At 40.9% G+C, this 15060-nt stretch overlaps 1 protein-coding gene across 2 annotated transcripts in view; it reads right to left on the bottom strand.

Annotated features, from left to right (window-relative positions):
* Positions 1-15060, bottom strand: part of THSD4 (thrombospondin type 1 domain containing 4) — a 559732-nt gene that overhangs the window by 460927 nt on the left and 83745 nt on the right. For both annotated transcript variants that reach the window (XM_068554826.1, XM_068554831.1), the window contains one exon: positions 6378-6825. In XM_068554826.1, coding sequence (XP_068410927.1) covers positions 6378-6825 — 448 coding nt within the window. The remainder of the gene's footprint in view (positions 1-6377; positions 6826-15060) is intronic.

Genomic DNA, 15060 nt, shown 5'->3' with positions numbered 1-15060 from the left:
TACTATGTGTCAGGTGTTGCAAGCATTGAGGAGACAGAGAAAAATCCCTCATAATAGTCTCTCGCAGGGATTTCACAGGCCAAGGTAAAACAAAACAAAACAAAACAAAACAAACAAAAATGAAAAAGCCCAACAACAAATAAAACATAAACCAAAACACGTAATGCAGTGAGAGGAATTTGGCGAACTGTTTGGGCACTACATTTCTAACCTTGCAAAATAAGGAGGGGACTGATCCTTTCTAATATTGATAAATCAAGACAATAAAAATTGTCAATATACTATATATAATAAAAATATAAGTGAAAATAAAATGTGGCTAGCAGAGGTCAGCAGAGTGGAAGGAAAGAGGATCATTTCTTCATCTTTCAGAGTAAGGAGTCAGAGAAAATTTGAAGTTGACACATCAAGAAGCAGAGATGTTGGTACACTATTTAGACTTATGGAGAGAATGAGAGTAAAACTTTTAAATGATTGACTGTGATTCCATCTTGGGAGAGGGACTAGGATATATACACCTCTCTCTACCACTGTGATATTTCTTCCTATTTGTACTACTTTTTATAATCATGAAAAGTGACAGTTGTGAACAATTCATATATATGTGTATGATTCACACATCTATATTTCATACCTATGAAATATATCTATATGAAATTTATTTGAATATTTATATTTAATATTTACGTGTTTAATATATTCAATATGTGTATGTTCACAAACTATTCATATACCTATTTCATATATATATATATATATGTAAGGCCACTTTTCATATACATATGAAAGTCAATAAGAGAACTTTCTGTGGAAAATTGCCAGTGGTCTGAGAAGATGGAAAGCAGAATAATGCAAAAAGCACTGACACTAGCATATATTTCACAGATAAGGAGGCTGGTGACAAGCTCACGATAGGAGAAACCTACACTGAGCCCTCAAGTTAGATGACCCGTCCATCCGCTAACTGGTCCCACATTTCCTGGCATGTTTTACACCTTACAGAACTGCACTGACTTCTTGACGTGGCCCATTTGCTAAGTTTCTCCTTAAACTGCACGCAGGAAGTTGTCTGTCAGCTCCTAGTCTCATTTCATATGAGACTAGGAATGGGATAGAATTAGAATCTGCCTATAGAGAGTTTAGCTATATTTGAGATTTGTCCAACATCTTCCCTTCATTTTTCACTTACTTTGAGCCAGAAACAAGTCCACATGGATAAACCCATTGTCAGAAGTCAGTCCCACCCCAGGGAAATTTACTGGAGAGTCACTGATACCAGAACTCATCACAGCCGTTGTTTGCTAAAAGCTGCTTTTTAGCCCCAGAGGTTTTTCCCCTTGAAACGTTAAGTGCACTCAGTCTAAATTCAGGATCATACTTCCTTTGGCAGCAAAGCCCTTTAAAAACTCGAAAGCTTGCCCCCGCCTTGCACCTGGTGACTCCCTCCAGCCTCCCTGATCCAGAAGGAGCCTGTGTGTCAGTCCCCTCTCCAGGGAGGAAGCACTGAACTCACAGTGCTTAAGAGAAGAAGGAGGGAGAGAGACACCTAGGTCTCCAGGACAAAGGGCATAAGGTGTCTTGGTTGGTTCATGTATTTTGCAAAAAATAATACAAACCCCCAGAAACAGCTAGTAGAAAAGAACTGTATTTTTACTACATCTCCACGGGCACCAGGAGGGATTGTGGTTTGGTTTTCTCCTTCCCCTGTGTCACCCCTATAAAGACTCTAGTCCTTTTGCTCCCAGGTCTTAACCTTCAATGAAAGTCCATGAAGAAGAAACTTATCTATTTCCTCGATTGCTTGAATACTTATAATTTTTAGCCATAGCTGAGGAAGTGCAGGGCTGTGGATAAACCACGGACACCTCTGTGTTGCCCCTTCACTGCTGAAGACATACTTGCAGGTGAAGCCACCACTCATGGCAAAAGCATCTCATTCCACCGAGAGGTCCTCCAAGCGCCCCTTCTTACGGGAGCGCAAAGGGGCTCTCGGATCCCTGTCACTCCCTCTTCCTAGAAAACTCTCCCTTCTGCTGGATCGCCTGCAGGAGGCCTTTGCTGCCTCCACCCAAGCCAGGTTCATTTCCACTACCTGGAGATTTCAAAGTGCCTACACAGCGTGTAGCGTGGTGCCTGTGCCCTGAGCTTGTTATTACCTATTTATGAGTCTCTCTCTCCCGCTGGACTTTGAGCTTAGGCTCAGAGCTTGCTCTAATTTCAGCGTCCCTGACCCCACTCAGTCGATGTCAGTGCCGTGCTTATGGTCTCCAAGCAAAAACCCGCAATAGTGAGCGACTTGGACTGTTGTACTAGTAGACGTCTAAGATGATGCCTGCTCTAAAAGACCACAGATTCTTTATTTTTACTGGAGTGTACCACCTTCACTTCCTCATACACGTTGTAGGCAAGGAAAAAGAAAACCTTCCGTATTTTTAAAGTCTACATTCAGGGATCATTAGTGCTGCACTTATTACTGATACTGAAGTACTATTTCATACAGGACATCTTGTATGAACCGAACAATCCTAAAGACAAACTAGCATGCTTAAAATTCCCAGATGACATCACAAGGTAGGGCTTAATATTAAATATGCACATTTGAGGGTATAAAGGCTTCACTGGCATGAAGTTACCTATAGGCTGACTTTTATCACTTTTAAACATGACCCAAGGGTGATTACATTGAAAGCCACATCACAGCGAAAATGCTGGGTCTCTCAGCAATCTTGTTTTATTCTTGGGCAAAGGTAAAGGACTCTCAAGCACAGCTAGCCCAAAGGACAAAAGGGGATTCTGAGCAAGTCTGACCATTTCATCCACAGTTCCATGACTCAGCCCTTAGGAATTGGGAGCTGTTCAGATATGCAGACATCTTACTCCATTCTTATCTTCAGCCACGTGCACTTATCCAGGTCCAAATGGTTTATTTACTAACAATGTGTCAGCACATGCCAAGCTCCTTTTACACATGACCTTATCTGAACCTCACATCAACCCTATGGAGCAGGTACTATTATTCTCCCCACTTCACAGATGATCCTCAAAGAGTTAAGTAACTTGTCCAAGGAAACTCAGCTCCCGGTGTTGGAGCTGGGGTTTGTATCCAGCTCAGCTTAGCTCCCAAACTCACTGTCCCACACTGTCTTGCAGGCTTAACATCCAATTAAACCAGCTGATTAGAATTGCTGTCTGATTTTTCACTGTGTTTAAAACGTTTCTCACCCATCAATCTCATGTATGAAAGTCCAGCAAGACCGTGTGATACTTCTGTATTCTGAGATGTTAAAGCGTAAGTTTCCCATTAAGACCGTGATTATTTAAAGTGGATAGAAGGAGGCGGGAGGGAAAGGAGGGTCCCTACCACCTGGCAGTCACCGCAGCACCCAAGATCCTGAAACAATCCTGCGTTTTTGTCCTTGACTAAGCTGCTTCCTTGGCCCCAAATGCTCTTATCCCTTTTTTTGCCATCCTTGAAAGCCCAGCTCAATTGTTCCCTTCCCCAACCCTGTGGCCTCCTGCCCTGTGCTCTCAGAGCTCCTTCCCCCTCACTAAGTGCTCCAGCACCCAGTGCTATGACCTACAAGTGGCTGCATTTAGCACCTTCTCTGCTGTGTTGAGGGAGGGATTGTGACCAGTGATAAGATTGGGAAGCCTGCAAAAACATTTCCCCTAATTCAGACCACCCGTCATACGCGTGAGCTCACAGCTCAGAACTGAGCCCTTTACTGTGGGGTAGTTTTAGAAAGGGGGCATTCCGTCAAGAACTGGGGTGGGATACACTGGGCACTTGGTTAAAGGGATGAAGTTCTGAAATCAGTAGATATTTCCAACCTACCCTGGGTTACTTTCCCTTCTTTTTCTTCTCCCAGATAATAACTGGGTGAGAACTCGAAATGTATGCATGATTTTCTAATTTTTGAAGAGGACGTAAGTGATAACTGTCATTCCTTGTTCACAGTATTACCCTTCACCTCTTTCTTTTTTCAGTAGGAAGATTTACATAATTGGGAGACTCATGCCATCCCCTCACTTGGACATCGAGGAGGATACGTACATGTCTACATAAGGTCATTGATGTTAAGATGCTGGAGCACGTGGGTCCACGTGGAGGATGTGCAAATAAGACAACACAGAAGACGGAGACTGCTCTCCTTAGAAAGGCCTGATTGCAAGGTTGGTCCTTGGCTGATGTCTGGGAACTTGGATTTCAAAAGGGTTCCCACCACTCCCTAAGTGATAAGAGTGACTCACTATGCTCCAACTATATGTACAAGCAATATATTTTATGCTAAGCACCTGCTTTCCTTTTGGGAACCTGGAACTTTAGTATGTAGCAGGCAAAGGGTGCCTATGTGACTAGCCACCAATATAAACTTTGGCCACGGAATCTGTAATGAGCTTCCCTGGTAGACAACACTTCACGTGTGTAACAACTCATTGCTGAGGGAACGAAGTACATCCTGTGCAACTCCACAGGGACAGGACTCTTGGAAGACTGTCCCTGCTTGCCTCTGGACTTGGCCCCATGCACCTTTCTTTGTGCTGATTTTTCTCTGTATCCTTTCACTGTAATAAATCATAACTGTGCATACAACTATATGTTGAGTCCTGTGAGTCTTCCTAGCAAATCATTAAACCTAGGAGTGGTTTGGGGGACCACTAACACAGGGAGTTTTAAAGTGTCCACGGGGCATGGCCCAAGTCACAAGAAGCCATGGGCTTATAAAAAGAAGATATGTAGTAATGGGACCTCTAAGGAAAGCTATCTCTCAATAAGGGTAAGTAGGATGTGACTTGGGGTGACGGCATGCAAAATGTTACAGTGAAAAGAAGGGAATTAAACCTGTACAATCCTCTGTCAACATTTACTTCTTTGTCTAAGAAAATGTGTGAGACACTGTTTTACCTACATCCAAAATCATGCAGACATCATGAATTCACAAGAATTTTTACATATTCCTTGCAATTCAATCTCCTCGGTAGTGGAGTTATCCAGCACCCGGAGAAGCCACAGCTTTTACATGAGAAGAGACAGCCCTGCTGTTGGCAGCATAGGTCTGGAAAAAAGTGTATGCTTCAAAAACGTAGGTTAAATGAACGAAGTGCTAAGTAGATATCAGGTCCACATATATGTCAAACGCCTTCTCTCTTTTCCCTTCTCTTTATGGATTACTTGGTCCTTAAAATTGACACATACTAGTCAATGGGAGAATATATTCTACATTAGAAACGAATTCATTTCATTTTTTAAAAATTGCAATGGATATTCCAGAACAGGGACTGTGTCTTATCATGGACACAAGTATTTTTTTTGATTTATAAAGCACTTTCTTAACATCACCTCATTTGATCCCTGTAACAACTCCATGAGGTAGATAATATGACTTCTATCTTCCATGGAGCCTGGTCCGTTACAAGACAAGCAATGATGCTCAATTAAGACTTACTAGTTGACTGATGGCTTTAGGAAAATTACTTTAGGCTTTAGGAAAACTACTGCTTTACAAAAATCAATAATTCCTGAAGTCTGTCAGTGGAAGAACAAGCTGAAAAGCAATCCAGGCATTCAGAGGAATTATTAAAATCACAAATTAAGTCATTTCTATGGACTCTACGGCAGGAAATATATTTTTAATGAGGAAATTGAAGCTAATATATAACAGCTGTCCTGTTATCCAGTAACAGACTATTAAGGCAGATTAAATTATTAATGAAAAATATAGTAACTTGGAAGTTTAACCTTTAAACATTCTCATTCCTTTCTCTTTTATATAAAGTCTTTAAACTGATATTTATTTTTAAAAACACATTTGGTCATCTTATGTAGTTTCCATTTATAATTCGCCTTGCTGTGGAATCATTAGCTGTAGAATCTTCAGCAATTTTTCACTATCAGACTTCTTCACGGTACAATATGCAAAGTCTTTATGCCTTGAAGAGCAGGGAGCCTCCAGGAAACTTACTGGATGATATGCATGCTGGTCAAACCTCCCAAAACTCCCACATCTTTGACACCACCACTGGTTGCCCTAAGTTAGCCAAACTGCACTTGACTCGCAGACCCACGAGCAAAGAAAAAATATTGTTGATATAAAGCCACTGAGAATGTGAGGGTTGTTTGCTATATGCAGCAATAGTGATTGTCAATGAGTGATTCAAGAAGTTATCCATAAGTTACTAAAGTAATAACCTTATAAAAAAGAAAAGTATATGGGAAGAACACATGAAGAGAAATGAAAGGGAGGGAAGCTAAAAGGTGCATTCACGTGGCCTAGAAAACCATGCCCTCTCTGTCTTCCACCACGTTTACTGCCAACCAGCAGAAAGATAAGAGTAGCAGTTGTTTCCAGGGCCAGTCTCAGGCGGTGTATACTCACATTCGTGTTGCACAGCTTGTACTGCCGATAGGCCCCAATGCAGGAGATTGCTGTAGATCGGGCAGGCTGGGAGAAGCTCTGAGCTGCCCTGTGGGCCCCCAGGCCAGGGCTGCTGCTTGTTTCTGGGCTGTGGAAGAGACTTGAGGCTTCAGGGAAGCCTTGGTCATGGGTCAGAGGCAGCTGGTAGATGGAGCTCTCTGAGACTTGCAGTCCAGGACGAGGGCCACTGTCACTCTGGTACAGAGGTCCATGTCGGGGGCCCCGGTGGGCTGGAAGGTTGTAGCCATGGCTAGAACCAGATGCCCCCTGGGACCTGGAATTCCGGGATGAGGGCCTCTGCCTCCGAAGCCTCTGTGGCAGGTGTGCAGAGTCCGTCTGCAGTGGTAAGATGTATGGGGCCTTACCATAGCCATACATGCCGGGGCCGATGGGACCTCGAGTCCTGCTCCTAAAGAGAGACACACAAGAGAGGATTTTCATGTTAACCCAGAAGCTTTGATCCATGGGAGAGGGAACTGGGTAGGAACAGAAGCCTGGGAGAGAGCCTACAGTGGAACAGGGAGGTAAAAGAGGGCTTTCCAGGAGAAGGGAAGATTCTGGAGGCTGGAACAGAGGCTCTACAGAGACTGCCATGTAGAATGAAGGTGGGAATCAACAGTGGGTGATGTGACTGGTGGAAAATGAGGTTAGAACGGTAAGCTGCGGCCAGTATGTGATTTATGTCAGGGAGTTTGGGTGTTTTTGTAGGTTGTAGGGAGCCACTGAAGATTTTTTGAGAAGAATATAGAATTGTAATTTCAGCCAGAGTAACGTCCTGTTCACTTTTTTTCAGATAATAGTTTGTGGGGTTTTTTTTCTCACTTAATTGTACCTGATATTTCAGACCCTGCTTCCATGACCATTCATGCCCAAATAGCTTTTCCAGGTAAATGGACCCTAGCTAAGCAACCAAAGACTAATGCAGTCCTGAGGGGTGACTTGCTCTGGGTCAAACTCAATCCCTGATGAAATGAGAGGAGGCTGAACAATGCGGAACCCATGTGGAACAATGAGTAAATGGTCATCTTCACATTGGTATGGATCTTTAGGTTTTGTGAAGACCAGCTGCCTTGTGAGGTCTTATGACAATCATGTAAACAGAAGTGTGCATGTAAATTTCCAACAACTGGCTTTCCGGGGTGGGGGGGGGAAAGCCCTGATTTGTGCCATTTCTCCATTTCCACGGTGTAAGTCCTCCCACCATGGCCAATTTCAAGCTATCAATGTGAAGACACAATCATCTCTAACAAGCAGGGAAAAACAAACTCCAGCACACCACTGCATACAAATGTATTGTGAAAATACTGTTTGCAAAATACAGAGTTAGGAATGATGAAGAAATATAAAAGTGAATCAGAGAGGGTTCCCAAGATCCCAACCGTACAACTGAAAGCAACTAGAACATAACACAAGGTGGGGTAACAGCCTTGGGAGCAATACAACAAGCAAAGCGTCAGGAATTCTGAGTTAAGAGAATGCCTCAGAATTCCTCACCCTTCTGTCTGCAGGGATCTGAGAAGGTTTCACCATCACTGGTCTGAGAGTTGGGAAGCAAGGTTCCAACACTCTGTGGAAGGATTTAAGTGAGACATATAACTCTAACTTATTTGTAAAATGACTGAACTGGATTAAATGACCACGAAGGTCATTCCAGCTCTAAAATTTTATGCTTCCATAATAATTAATTCTACATTTATGTGAAATTGGAAATGTGCCCAAGAGTTTCTACAGGATGGCCCCATTAAAATAAGCACATTAAAATAGCGATCAAGGTGAAACATTAATTTCTGCACTCACGAGGAAATTCTTGCTTCACTCTACATAACCACTGAACGCAACATTTAACAGACCACAAGTAATTATTAACATCTTTATCACTAATTGCACCATCATTCTTAGCTGATACAGTTTTGAATTAAACTGTGCTAGTGTTTATTTTGCGTTTAGGCATTTCTCAATTAATCTTGGCAACACTTAGGACTCTATGAATGATGGGAGGATCCATAATGCTGCTTTGAGAGATGCAATTAAGAAGTTGGTCTTAGGAGGAGCTTCAAGATGGGGGAAGAGTAAGACGTGGAGATGACCTTCCTCCCCACAAATACATCAGAAATACAGCTACATGTGGAAAAACTCCTACAGAACAACTACTGAACACTGGCAGAAGACCTCAGACCTCCCGAAAGGCTCTTGGTGCTCCAGCCAGGCGTCAGGGCTGTGCCTCTGAGGTGGGAGAGCCAAGTTCAGGACATTGGTCCACCAGAGAACTCCCAGCTCCACGTAATATCAAACAGTGAAAATCTCCCACAGATCTCCATCTCAACGACAAGACCCAGCTCCACTCAAGGACCAGCACGCTACAGTGCTGGACACCCTATGCCAAACTACTAGCAAGACAGGAACACAAGCCCACCCATTAGCAGAGAGGCTGCCTAAAATCATAACAAGGTCACAGACACCCCAAAACACACCACCAGACATGGACGTGCCCACCAGAAAGACAAAATCCAGCCTCACCCACCAGAACACAGGTACTAGTCCCCTCCACCAGGAAGCCTACACAACCCACTGAACCAACCTTAGCCACTGGGGGCAGACACCAAAAACAACAGGAACTACGAACCTGCAGCCTGCGAAAAGGAGACCCCAAACACAGTAAGTTAAGCAAAATGAGAAGACAGAGAAACACACAGCAGATGAAGGAGCAAGGTAAAAACTCACCAGACCTAACAAATGAAGAGGAAATAGGCAGCCTACCGGACAAAGAATTCAGAGTAATGATAGTAAAGATGATCCAAAATCTTGGAAATAGAATGGAGAAAATACAAGAAACGTTTAACAAGGACCTAGAAGAACTAAAGAGAAAACAAACAGTGATGAACAACACAATAAATGAAATTAAAAATTCTCTAGAAGGGATCAATAGCAGAATTACTGAGGCAGAAGAACGGATAAGTGACCTGGAAGATAAAATAGTGGAAATAACTACTGCAGAGCAGAATAAAGAAAAAAGAATGAAAAGAACGTGAGGACAGTCTCAGAGACCTCTGGGACAACATGAAATGCACCAATATTCGAATTATAGGGGTCCCAGAAGAAGAAGAGAAAAAGAAAGGGACTGAGAAAATATTTGAAGAGATTATAGTTGAAAACTTCCCTAATATGGGAAAGGAAATAGTTAATCAAATCCAGGAAGCACAGAGAGTCCCATACAGGATAAATCCAAAGAGAAACACGCCAAGACACATATTAATCAAACTATCAAAAATTAAATACAAAGAAAAAATATCAAAAGCAGAAAGGGAAAAACAAGAAGTAACATACAAGGGAATCCCCATAAGGTTAACAGCTGATCATTCAGCAGAAACTCTGCAAGCCAGAGGGTGTGGCAGGACATATTTAAAGTAATGAAAGGGAAAAACCTACAACCAAGATTACTCTACCCAGCAAGGATCTTATTCAGATTTGACGGAGAAATTAAAACCTTTACAGACAAGCAAAAGCCAAGAGAATTCAGCACCACAAAACCAGCTTTACAACAAATGCTAAAGGAACTTCTCTAGGCAGGAAACACAAGAGAAGGAAAAGACCTACAATAAGAAACACAAAATAATTAAGAAAATGGTAACAGGAACATACATATCGATAATTACCTTAAATGTAAATGGATTAAATGCTCCAACCAAAACACATAGACTGGCTGAAAGGATACAAAAACAAGACCCGTATATATGCTGTCTACAAGAGACCCACTTCAGACCTAGGGACACATACAGACTGAAAGTGAGGGGATGGAAAAAGATATTCCATGCACATGGCAATCAAAAGGAAGCTGGAGTAGCAATTCTCATATCAGACAAAATGGACTTTAAAATAAAGACTATTACAAGAGACAAAGAAGGACACTACATAATGATCAAGGGATCAATCCAAGAAGAAGATATAACAATTGTAAATATTTATGCACCCGACATAGGAGCACCTCAATACATAAGGTAAATGCTAACAGCCATAAAAGGGGAAACTGACAGGAACACAATCATAGTAGGGGATGTTAACACCCCACTTTCACCAATGGACAGATCATCCAAAATGAAAATAAATAAGGAAACACAAGCTTTAAATGATACATTAAACAAGATGGACTTAATTGATATTTATAGGACATTCCATCCAAAAACAACAGAATACACTTTCTTCTCAAGTGCTCAAGGAACATTCTCCAGGATAGATCATATCCTGGGTCACAAATCAAGCCTTGGTAAATTTAAGAAACTGAAATCATATCAAGTATCTTTTCTGACCACAACGCTATCAGACTAGATATCAATTACAGGAAAAAATCTGTAAAAACTACAAACACATGGAGGCTAAACAATACACTACCTAATAACCAAGAGGTCACTGAAGAAATCAAAGAGGAAATCAAAAAATACCTAGAAACAAATGACAATGAAAACACGACAACCCAAAACCTATGGGATGCAGCAAAAGCAGTTCTAAGACGGAAGTTTATAGCAATACAATCCTACCTCAAGAAACAAGAAAAATCTCATATAAACAACATAACCGTACACCTAAAGCAATCAGAGAAAGAAGAACAAAAATACCCCAAAGTTAGCAGAAGGAAAGAAATCATAAAGATCAGATCAGAAATAAATGAAAAAAGAAATGAAGTAAACGATAGCAAGGATCAATAAAACTAAAAGTTGGTTCTTTGAGAAGATAAACAAACGTGATAAACCATTACCCAGGCTTATCAAGAAAAAAAGGGAGAAGACTCAAATCAATACAATTAGAAATGAAAAAGGAGTAGTAACAACTGACACTGCAGAAATACAAAGGATCATGAGAGATTACTACAAGCAACTACATGCCAATAAAATGGACAACTGGGAAGGAATGGACAAATTCTTAGAAATGCACAACCTTCTGAGACTGAACCGGGAAGAAACAGAAAATATGAACAGACCAATCACAAGCACTGAAACTGAAACTGTGATTAAAAATCTTCCAACAAACAAGAGCCCAGGACCGGATGGCTTCACAGACGAATTCTATCAAACATTTAGAGAAGAGCTAACACCTATCCTTCTCAAACTCTTCCAAAATATAGCAGAGGGAGGAGCACTCCCAAACTCATTCTACGAGGCCACCATCACCCTGATACCAACACCAGACAAAGACGTCACAAAGAAAGAAAACTACAGGCCAATATCACTGATGAACATAGATGCAAAAATCCTCAACAAAATACTAGCAAACAGAATCCAACAGCACATTCAAAGGATCATACACCATGATCAAGTGGGGTTTATCCCAGGAATGCAAGGATTCTTCAATATATGCAAATCAATCAATGTGATAAACCATATTAACAAATTGGAGAAAAACCATATGATCATCTCAATAGATGCAGAAAACGCTTTTGACAAAATTCAACACCCATTTATGATAAAAGCCCTGCAGAAAGTAGGCATAGAGGGAACTTTCCTCAACATAATAAAGGCCATATATGACAAACCCACAGCCAACATTGTCCTCAATGGTGAAAAACTGAAACCATGTCCACTAAGATCAGGAACAAGACAAGGTTGCCCACTCTCACCACTATTATTCAACATAGTTTTGGAAGTGTTAGCCACAGCAATCAGAGAAGAAAAAGAAATAAAAGGAATCCAAATCGGAAAAGAAGAAGTAAAGCTGTCACTGTTTGCAGATGACATGATAGTGTACATAGAGAATCCTAAAGATGCTACCAGAAAACTACTAGAGCTAATCAATGAATTTGGTAAAGTAGCAGGATACAAAAGTAATGCACAGAAATCTCTTGCATTCCTATACACTAATGATGAAAAATCTGAAAGTGAAATTAAGAAAACACTCCCGTTTAGCACTGCAACAAAAAGAATGAAATATCTAGGAATAAACCTACCTAAGGAGACAAAAGACCTCTTTGCAGAAAATTATAAGACACTGATGAAAGAAATTAGAGATGATACAAATAGATGGAGAGACACACCATGTTCTTGGATTGGAAGAATCAACATTGTGAAAATGACTATACTACCCAGAGCAATGTACAGATTCAATGCAATCCCTATCAAACTACCACTGGCATTTTTCACAGAACTAGAACAAAAAATGTCACAATTTGTATGGAAACACAAAAGACCCCGAACAGCCAAAGTAATCTTGAGAAAGAAAAATGGAGCTGGCGCAATCAAGCTCCTGGACTTCACACTATACTACAAAGCTACAGTAATCAAGACAGTATGGTACTGGCACAAAAACAGAAATATAGATCAATGGAACAGGATAGAAAGCCCAGAGATAAACCCATGCACATATGGTCACCTTATCTTTGATAAAGGAAACAAGAATATATAGTGGAGAAAAGACAGCCTCTTCAATAAGTGGTGTGGGGAAAACTGGACAGCTACATGTAAAAGAATGAAATTAGAACACTCCCTAACACCATACACAAAAATAAACTCAAAATGGATTAAAGACCTAAATGTAAGGCCAGACACTATCAAACTCTTAGAGGAAAACATAGGCAGAGCACTCTATGACATAAATCACAGCAAGATCCTTTTTGACCCACCTCCTAGAGAAATGGAAATAACCACAAACAAATGGGACCTAATGAAACTTAAAGCTTTTGCACAGCAAAGGAAACCATAAACAAGACGAAAAGACAACCCTCAGAATGGGAGAAAATATTTGCAAATGAAGCAACTGACAAAGGATTAATCTCCAAAATTTACAAGCAGCTCATGCAGCTCAGTATCAAAAAACAAACAACCCAATCCAAAAATGGGCAGAAGACCTAAACAGACATTTCTCCAAAGAAGATATACAGATTGCCAAAAAACACATGAAAGAATGCTCAACATCACCAATCATCAGAGAAATGCAAATCAAAACTACAATGAGGTATCACCTCACACCGGTCAGAATGGCCATCATCAAAAAATCTAGAAACAATAAATGCTGGAGAGGGTGTGGAGAAAAGGGAAGCCTCTTGCACTGTTGGTGGGTATGTAAATTGATACAGACACTATGGAGAACAGGATGGAGGTTCCTTAAAAAACTAAAAATAGAAATACGATAGCAATCCTGCTACTGGGCATATACGCTGAGAAAACCGTAATTCAAAAAGAGTCATGTACCACAATGTTCATTGCAGCTCTATTTATAATAGCCAGGACATGGAAGCAACCTAAGTGTCCATCAACAGATGAATGGATAAAGAAGATGTGGCACATATATACAATGGAATATTACTCAGCCATAAAAAGAAACGAAACTGAGTTATTTGTAGTGAGGTGGATGGACCTAGAGTCTGTCATACAGAGTGAAGTAAGTCAGAAAGAGAAAAACAAATACCCTATGCTAACACATGTATACGGAATCTAAAAAAAAAAAAAAAAATGGTCATGAAGAACCTAGGGGCAAGACAGGAATAAAGACACAGACCTACTGGAGAATGAACTTGAGGACACAGGGAGGGGAAAGGGTAAGCTGGGAGAAAGTGAGAGAGTGGCATCGACATATATACACTACCAAATGTAAAACTGATAGCTAGTGGGAAGCAGCCGCATAGCACAGGGAGATCAGCTCGGTGCTTTGTGACCACCTAGAGGGGTGGGAGAGGGAGGGTGGGAGGGAGGGAGATGCAAGAGGGAAGAGATATGGGGATATATGTATACGTATAACTTACTCACTTTGTTATAAAGCAGAAACTAACACACCATTGTAAAGCAATTATATTCCAATAAAGATGTCAAAAAAAAAAAAAAAGAAATGCTAGCAAAGATTCATGCAGAAAGATAACAATCTTGAAATAAATTAGATGAAAAATCAACAACAAAAAAAGAAGTTAGCCTTAAAACAAACGAACAAATATATATATATATATATATATATATATATATATGTTGGATATAATTTGCTTTTTTTCTTCTTGTGGCAGGCCAGGTAACATGAATGAATGACATCATGAAAAAGTGAAGGAAAGAATTTCTGTGTGTGTGTTTGTCTTTCTTTTTTTTTTTTTAAAGCTCTGAAAGCCTAACAGAAATTCTAGCTTCGAAGTAAGCACTGGGTGGAGACCCCAGCTGAAGGTAACAGAGAAATAAACACACATGGAGTGATGCTTCTCAGATTTGAATGTGCACAGGAATCGCCTAGGGGTCTTGTTGAGAGTCAGATTCTGATTCAGGAGGTCTGGGGCGGGGCCCAGGATTCTGCGTTTCCAACAAGCTCCCAGGTGACGCTGCTTCCTAGACCAGCGACTTTGGACAAGCATCACCAGCATGACTTGAGGAACAAAATCAAAGAACAGAATTGATATTCCAAACAAAAGAGTGAGAATTCAACAACAAAATGTATCATGCTTCATGGAGGAAGACAGCTATAAAATTGTTATAAAAACCTCTGCGTTTGTGACATATACAAAAATCTGCTGGTCTGGGCCGGGCTGCACTGCTATAGCTCAGTGAGAGGTGCTGAACCCAGACTGCCTTGACCTTGCTCTTGGAAAGTAGAGGAGGCAGAGGGAGAACCTACTACAGTTGGCTGATGACCTGTGTAAGCATCTTTCCAAAGGCTGCCCATCACCCCTGAGGGGGTAAGGGAT

Source organism: Eschrichtius robustus, chromosome 1 (genome assembly GCF_028021215.1).
Source record: "Eschrichtius robustus isolate mEscRob2 chromosome 1, mEscRob2.pri, whole genome shotgun sequence".
Lineage (NCBI taxonomy): Eukaryota > Metazoa > Chordata > Mammalia > Artiodactyla > Eschrichtiidae > Eschrichtius > Eschrichtius robustus.
This window is presented reverse-complemented; position numbering and strand designations above follow the sequence as displayed.